Source organism: Pecten maximus, chromosome 3, assembly GCF_902652985.1.
Source record: "Pecten maximus chromosome 3, xPecMax1.1, whole genome shotgun sequence".
Classification (NCBI taxonomy): domain Eukaryota; kingdom Metazoa; phylum Mollusca; class Bivalvia; order Pectinida; family Pectinidae; genus Pecten; species Pecten maximus.
The window spans coordinates 2,144,936-2,154,021 of record NC_047017.1 but is presented as its reverse complement, the minus strand read 5'-3'; the positions used below and the strand labels follow the sequence as shown (position 1 = coordinate 2,154,021).

The following is a 9,086-nucleotide window of genomic DNA, read 5'->3' as shown; positions in this document are numbered from 1 at the left end:
TTATAATTTAATTAACAACGATAAGAAACATTTTCATTAAGTTAAACATGTTTATTTTGCTCCAGATATTTAAAAACACATCGATAAATACAAAATCCCGTGAACAACGATTACTCCGCTGACGTCACAGTCATTATTTATGTTATGAGATGATAACATAATTTTTTGAGCCAATGAAAATGCTTGTTACAAGCAAAATTAAATTATACAAAAATCACTGAAATTTTGATACTTGTAAATACTAAAGATATTCTTATATATATATATATAGGTTTGGATAATTCGATATATACACTTTTGTAGATACATTGTTTAATAAACCTCAATAGGTCTTGAGACAAATTTATCATGAACTGCTTTTGCAGTTCATAAAATTTGTCTCCAGACCTATTGAGGTTTATACCCCCATACACCTCAACATAACTTTATTCAATCCTTAAATAATTCTATATTACATATAAATGCAAATCAGTATGTACAGGACTAATGAACCATTAACATTCCAATTAGCACAAAGTAACTTCTTACTCGCATTATAGGTTATCAGGGATTTGGGTCAGTGATAAATCTAGTTTTTCAAATTTTAGCTGGTTGCTGTTTTCGCAGTTCTTATTCCAGACCGACAAGCGAGCTAAAACCTGAGAATTCTCAGATTTGAAAGTAAAACAGTCCTTAAAACGCAGAAACAATATGCAAATTTATCAATTATGCGTTAACGCCGAGCTTCAGTATAGGAATCATTTCGCGTCGTGTATCTAAACCAATGGTATCTATATCAAAGACGATTTTGTTCGTTATTCGCTTTGTAAAAGTTACCTTCATTTGGTAAGAGTTACTTCCCTTGCATCATTGGTAAACGCCATCGAACTTTGGCACGGCTGCATTTGGTTACTCTTCACGGGGTCAAGTGTACCCGAAGAACTTTGTGTGATCAAGTCATTTTGAATATTTTTGGCATTGAAATATTTTATGTTTTTGTTGGGGATAGCCATAAACATTGTAACTCATATGTTTTTTTATATATATAAATTTTCATTTATTTATGTATTTTTTTAATTCTTTTTCTTTAATTACAAATAAATGTATACAATGCAACTAATTGCCAAATATGTTAAAGTTGATATATTTTTATATATTGATGTATGCGGACGACAGTTTTATTCTCGGACGATGCTACCGATCTGCAGAATATGCTAGATAGTTTACAGACGTGCGCTGAAAAATGGAATTTAAACTTAAGCTGCATGTAGATGACCCTCCGTAATTAAGGTTTTATATAGTACACGTTGTGGTTTTCATGACAAAGTTACTATGTTAAAAGGTATAAACAACGTTAACAGTACAAGTAAATCACAACAACATATCTTAAACAACGTTTATAGAGTGACAGATTTTAATAGAATGAAAACGGAAACATGAATAATGTTCTTGCACTTTAAGACACGTGAAGGTACATTTAGGATTAAAATATCACAGTTAATGCATTAATACTTAAAGTCGTATGACACCCGTAAAATACACCGTACAATACAACATTAAAATCATAAAAATGAAGTTCCTCTTTCAGAGTAGAGATGTTTTGACGACATAGCAGTTGTTTAATTTGATCTCGAGTAAGATACACACGAGTTTTCTCTGGCCCCTGTCACCATGTCTGGTGTACACCAGACATGGTGACAGGGCCAGAGAAAACTCGGGCTAACAACTAACCAGCATTATGGGATTACTGGTCAATACAGACATGATTTACAAAAGACCTGAAATTTTCAACATATCATTATCATGTAAATGCCATTATCAACCTTAAACCGGACATCAACATAACGATTTCTACCAATAACAATTTTGCCAAATGATTTTCCAAAACGTCCCAAAATTAAAAAAAAAAAAAAAAAAAAAAACCATTATAGTCCATCCGGTAATTTTCAATGGGTGGATTGTTTCGAAAATTATAACTGTTTGTTAAGCAGATTCGAAGACAAGATATGGATTTGTTTGGAATAAATAGTTTTCTTACTACACAGTTAAAATCACATAATTAGGATATTCACTCAACACAAGAAGAATAGAAAGGATATTTAAATGGGTTTCCTGAAACATTCCAAATAATGCTAAATACGGATGTCCTTCCGTCTTTTCAAACAGACGTACAGCAAAAGGATCGATATTATATTGTAAATAGAGGTGAGATACATGGCTACGGCATGAGCCAGGAATTCATTCTTAAACACACACATCCCCCCCCCCCCCCCCCCAACACACACACACACACACACTCACATACCCTCCCTCACACCACACCCTCACATATAAACCAACACATGCATTCAGAGTTACATCAACGTTTCGACAATTCAGATTATAGCACAATCCGAAGGTAAAAACTCAAATAATTTTCAATTTAAACATATTTTTCCGTACTAAGCAATTTTCATTGAAATGAAATAATTATACATAAATGGTTGGTTGTGATAGATGTACATTGTCTTGTCATATTTCCTGACACTTAACTTAGAATAACAGATATTTCTGTTTTGGAATATTATTTATGAACAAACTCAAATCACGTCAAAACGGAAGAAGGTTAAACGGGGAACAGTAAAAATTACTACAAGTAAAAAAATTCCCCTTTTCTTGAATACAGACTCCTCTGCTATATCGCCCTTTGAATAGCGCTGGTGGGGCATTGTGGTTGAATATGTCTCTTATGATAGGAAGTCAAAGTAGATAAAACTTTATGTAAATTTACATAAAATCATGCATATTTACATACCATCCAAATAGTATACAACTTATATAAAAATATATCAGCTGCTTTATGCTTCTGCAGATACACTGATTATAAACCAAGATTTTGTACCCTGAAGAAAAAAATCTTTAAAATAATGCTGAAAACGGAATCATCTTCCAAAGGCCGTAGAGTACTGTACATAAGTTGCCATTTAAGCATAGATCTCCGTCCTAACCATGGTGCTTTGGTCGAACTTCGGCATTTAACCACAAAAAGTTCCAAAGTAAGTGTTATGAATGTTTAAGTCTTTTCCGTATTTTCCTCTTATTTTGTGATACTTTTATTAGTTAGCTGCTTCCTGTTCCTGTGGTGGCATGACCGGTGCAGGTGGTTCCTCTGTCTTCTCCGGTTCCGGTGCCTGCATGATCTTCCGTTGGAAATAAATGTAATGAAGCCAGCCGAACTCTGGGCTCATACTAAGCGATTGCTTGAAAATGGTTGCCGGTGTTTGGAGGATCCGGACTATTTCCCAGCCATTTTGACCTTCTTGAGCTATCAGACTGTCCCAGTTAGCGGATACGTCAATTGTCGTTTGACCAATTCCAGTCATCCGCATCTTCCCTGGGGCTTTGTATTCCACCATTTTGGCTTCATATACCGGTGAATTGTCGCTTGCCTTAGATAACGGCTTTTCAAAGATAAACATTGCGCCTACCTCAGATGTGATCGAAGACGCCATGAACGCCCTGTCGGAGAAACTTTTATTATTCTGATCCAAAAACACTTCCACTAGTTTCCAGCCCTGTAAGAGATACGGCGCTACGATATTGATCCAATCAAAGTTGACGCTCCAAGATCCCCCGATGGCCCCAGTTAGGGTTTTAAGCACCGCTGTCATCTTAGCCGGAACAACCTGATACATGTATTTCTCACCGCCTGGCGTTGTGGGCATTTCATAGAAGATATCGGCACACAAAACTGGAAAATACCAAATAATAACACATTACTTCAAGTACTTTTGATGGTTGAACCAGCGACATTTTTGAGGATCAAGAGGTGTATAACAATGCTTGTAAAAGCCGTTATTGCTTAGGAATTCGTCTTATTGAATGGGATATTCAGATGTATAGTTAATATTTAAGGGAAAATAAGTATAAGGCTTTTAATTGACAAGCAAGCGACCTCGACTTTATCTTTCTTGAATTAATCAAGAAAATCATTTACCATGTGAAAAATAAGTGACTGACATACATGAATGTGACAAACTGATATATCATACTCGGGGCTAGTTCAATACTTTGGTGGCACCGGATTTAGTCATAGTATCATAACGAGGCTTATATACATATATCAGGACCCGCATCAGTAATTGGTTACATGCTTGCATGCAAAAATATTTACACAGTCATTATTACATGCACACTTGTACTAAATTTTCAAACTCGTCAAGTATGACCTTTGACTCTTTAACCTTGACCAAACTGGCAACTCAAATAAAATCAGGTCTATGAAATGGTGTTATGGTCATATGGGGTGAACACGAGATATCTGGCTTGTTTTGTTTTGTTTTTCCTTGTTTTGATTTTTGTTTTTGTTTTTTTACGTGTACAAGTATTACCTTTGACCTTGCCCGATGAACACAAACACGTAATCAGATGTACTTTCTGACGTTATGATACTATGATGTGAATATGAGCTAAATCGATCTGACACAAAACGCCTATACCGACTCACGGATGTACAGGAAGATGCACGTGCAGACGTACGAATACACAACACGATTACTTTATATTCTTGTTCACTAAGTGGTGTGGATATTATAATGCTTTATTTCCAATGAAATGTTTTAAAATTGTCAGACTGTAACGTCATCCTTGCTTTCACTGCAGTAACATTTATCTTTATTTACTTACGTGTGTTCGGACTGTGTCCATAAAGCATCATGCTTGGTTGCCCAGCACCCATGCCCATTGTTGCAGAAACAGGTGCTGCAGACGCTCCAGAAAATGAGCCACCGGTCACTTCAATACCAATCAGACGGCCCCCATCATGTGACACTTTCTCGATCGTCTGCAAAATATGGATGGGTTGAGAGGCAACTGTTCCTCCAATTTGCAAAAGACCTGTCCCAAACACTTGCTGGGGAATGCAGGTCTTCTCCATACATAGCTTCCACTTTCCTCGTTCCTCGTCAGTAACTTGATGAAATATTCCCTGCGTTTTAAGCCTGGACTCGACTTTGAGCGACATAAATCCTGAAGCTGTCATACTTCCGGGAGAGACATTGAAGGTCGACATTCGGAATCCAAGGTCGTACAAATTAGTAAGTGCCGGAAGATAAACAGTTCCTGTGAGTGTCTTGAACTGCAACTCCGGAGAGAAAATGAAGCCAGTTTGGGCTTCATGGGGGACCTCGATATTAACAAAATTGTATGTGACTGGTGGTCCGGCATATTTAGGTTCTTGGGCCACCGCCGCTACTGGGCGCGGGGCGGCTGTACTGCTACTCTGTCCACAACCCATACTCTAGATCTGAAAAGAATATAACCACATCAAGAATGATAAGAATTACTCAATCAATTTCAAAGCTTGGGATGTTTTGTAGACTAGAATAAAACATGGTTCAATCGAACTTGAGTCGAATCTGTCCCAAAATGTCAGCTCTATAGCTAGAACACACTCCTATGTATCTACACAGGCCGAACGTTTCACCTCCCAATATTACATCATTTGTTAGATATATACATGGGCCTATATATATGAAATCTTTGTACCATAATGTAAATATAACTTCAGATGATATGATAATAGCTCGTTACTCAAACAACCCAAAACAATTCCTTAACTTCAACAAGAATATAAATACTGGAATCTCAAACCAACCAATACAATCATTTAACATTACCATGGATATATTACTGACATCTCACTTAACTACGTCATGGATATATTACTGACATCTCACTCAACAACGCCATGAATATATTACTGACATCTCACTTAACTACGCCATGGATATATTACTGACATCTCACTTAACAACGCCATGAATATATTACTGACATCTCACTTAACAACGCCATGGATATATTACTGACATCTCACTTAACAACGCCATGGATATATTACTGACATCTCACTTAACTACGCCATGGATATATTACTGACATCTCACTTAACATCACCATGGATATATTACTGACATCTCACTTAACTACGTCATGGATATATTACTGACACCTCACTTAACATCACCATGGATATATTACTGACATCTCACTTCACTACGTCATCAATATATTACTGACATCTCAGTTGACATTGTCAAGAACATCAGTACTTGTATCTCCAACCAACCGATAAAATAAATATCAGCAATATAATTATTCAAACAAAAATCTTTTTTTTTTGTCCGTTTGTCTCTGGTTCTGAAGGTTGTCTTTGTGTTGTCTGACGACATGTTGAGGTATATAGACTATCATTTCAGTGTTGCGTAATTACTGTGCACCTCTTAATGAAATAAGATAAAAGAAAATGAATGAACGATTAATCGTATAACATAGCTGATAGTTTATAATGCCTGTTTGAATAGCGTAAAAGTAAACCAGACAACTTAATTTTAGTTATCTCATTAATTATAGTCATTACAATATAATTTTAAGACATATAGATCCATCTTAATTCTAGTTGTCACATTATAATTCTAGGACATGTCAACCCACCTTAATTCTAGTTGTCACAATATAATTCTAGGACGTCTCTGTCCACATAAGTTCTAGTTTTCACAATTTAAGTTTAGGACGTATTCGTCCATCTTAATTCTTGTTGTCACATTATAATTCTAGGAAATGTCAACCACATTAATTCTAGTCACAATACATGTATAAGTTGAGGACGCCTTCATCCTCCTTAATTCTAGTTGTCACAATATAAGCCCATCTCGCGGTGGCCGAGTGGTTAAGGTGTCCCGACACTTTATCATTAGCCCTCCACCTCTGGGTTGAGAGTTCGAAACCTACGTGGGGCAGTTGCCAGCTACTGACCGTAGGCCGGTGGTTTTTCTCCGGGCACTCAGGCTTTCCTCCACCTTCTAAACCTGGCACGTCCTTAAATGACCCTGGCTGTTAATAGGACGTTAAACAAAGCATACCAGTGTACTGAGTCAGGCTTGATCAAACACGTGTTCCTTTAATGTTTTATCGATCACCTATATTTGGCAATACTTTGTTTTAAATAGAACTTTGACCAAGAAGGGTTTAACATAGATATTTAACCACAGTATGGGTATACTCTATATTTCACCATATCTGTAAAACTAACGACTCCTTCCTTTTTACGGGACGATTTACACGGAATAAAAGAGACTATTCAACCGTAAACACGAAAGCGACGGAACGGTATTAGTTCTAGATAACGTAGAACAAAATACCAAATGTAAGGAGAAATCATGATTAGCTTGGGTGATCGGTTGGCACCATTTGCCTTTCACGTTGGCGGCCGGGGTTCGATTTCCCGATCGGTCACCTGCCCGACCACGTGGGTATTCCGGTTTCCTCCCATACTAAGACCTCTCGCGCGCTTCCATTCGGGCCAACAAGCGTGATTAATATAAGTTGATATATCTTGCTTAGCAATTGTTGCAAAATAAATAAAGTTTACTTTTTTTTAATTAGTTCAACTGCATTGGCGTATATTTATTAAATAATGGATCATAAATTAATTCTCATTTCGTGGCAGATTTTATGAAGTGAGAGTAAGACTAAACTTGAGACGAGTGTCATTAAATCTCAAATGAAATTAGAGCAAATTTAAGATACTTTTCATCACATAACGAATATAAAGTCAAAATTTGGAGAGAAAAATCAAACGGATAAAACCATTTTGTTGCGCTCATTTCAATTCATGACCCATATTATGACATAGCAATTGATTCCTGGCCAGCGCATTGTATACACATTCAGAATATTACATGGGCACTTTAATTGGTAACCCCCTGTGGAGGAAGAGTTTGTTCCTGTTCCGTGGCCGAAATATGCCAAAGGCTATACATGTACCAATGGTAGTTGATACTCCTGCTTAGCGCTTAGTTTTTTTGGGGGTTTTTGTTTGCTTGTTTGTTTGTGTTTTTTTATTGGTTCGCTCATTGTCAGTATAAAATGACCGAGTGGGGTGTCCTGCTTGCTGTCTTCGGCAGTATGCTTCAGTGAGATCGCACTATAATGTCGGAGCATACCGCATCCTCCCAAATCACACGCAACCATACGCAAAGCATCTCACACAAAGTGGAGGTAATCCCTTAATGACAGTAGCTGTTGATTGGACATTACTTGGACATTACTTGGACATTACGCAAACTAAATTTAACAATGTAAACGTTTTTTTTGTTTTTTTTTGTTTTTGTTAATATTTTTATCAAAATCCGTTACGTACACACGTGCATAGAACGGAACGCTTCCCTCCCAACGAGGGGAAATTAACTCGTACTGTTAAAAAGTTGACAATGCTTCGTGTACCAAAAACACAAACACGTATTTTATCCAATATTGAAGTCAAGTTATTGTTACCATCGAACACACGTGGATACGATTTCAGTGATATCGATTTCGTTCGCATGCAGTAGACTAAATGGCCCGTGACTCTCCTTGATTGGACTGGCCCGTAGTACTCTATACATACGAGTACACGGGGAAATAGGACAGTGTCGGTAATGTTATAATATGTGGGGTTTTAACATTGTAGCCATGTTTGGATTATGATGATAATTATAGACATGTCTTATCTACTATATTTACTAGCGGATACAGGGGGTGGGGTGGTTCCTGGGGGTCAGGACCCCCCCCCCCCCCCCCCCCCCCCCCCCCCCCCCCTTTCGGAGGAGGAAATATTTTTTTCATAGCTTTAAACCTGCTTCGCATTATCACTAAATTACTTGACACCCCCCCCCCCCCCCCCCCCCCCCCCACCCCATATATTAAGATTAAAATAGCCATAATATACATGTATTAAGACTTTTCTGGCTATTTTTTTTTTATATAAGACTAGACATACCCCTGTGGTTTGGGGATTGAGGAAGCTTTCTGTATATCTTAAATCATCAATATGGCGTAGATTAATAGCTCAGTCTACCCTAGAATAATTTTGTGATATAAGTGAATATGGTGTCAGAAACCAAGTACACCACGGTGATTATACCCGACTTACCTGTATGTACAGAATGTGTATATCTAATCCCTCGCCTTTACCCTGGTATGACACGGTTACCGTGTGGGTGAACTGGCGTTGTGAAACATATAACTTCAATAAACGCTGTCTTGTGTATATATGGACAGGCACATATTTATATAGAACTGCTGAA

At 37.3% G+C, this 9,086-nt stretch overlaps 1 protein-coding gene across 1 annotated transcript; it reads right to left on the bottom strand.

Annotated features, from left to right (window-relative positions):
- Positions 1–2,271: 2,271 nt before the first annotated feature.
- Positions 2,272–9,086, bottom strand: LOC117322932. The gene is made up of 3 exons (XM_033877900.1): positions 8,933–9,086; positions 4,645–5,263; positions 2,272–3,709 (listed from the first exon to the last, which is right to left on the bottom strand). Exons 2-3 carry the CDS (start codon positions 5,252–5,254, stop codon positions 3,075–3,077), a joined length of 1,245 nt encoding a protein of 414 aa, XP_033733791.1. The 5' UTR covers positions 5,255–5,263; positions 8,933–9,086; the 3' UTR covers positions 2,272–3,074.

Bases quoted from the DNA above. Each gene is read 5' to 3' on its own strand.
- LOC117322932 (XM_033877900.1), bottom strand. From the start codon at position 5,254: ATGGGTTGTGGACAGAGTAGCAGTACAGCCGCCCCGCGCCCAGTAGCG. The intron at 3,710-4,644 runs GTAAGTAAATAA...GGTATTTTCCAG, and splicing joins TGGACACAGTCCGAACACAC to TTTTGTGTGCCGATATCTTC.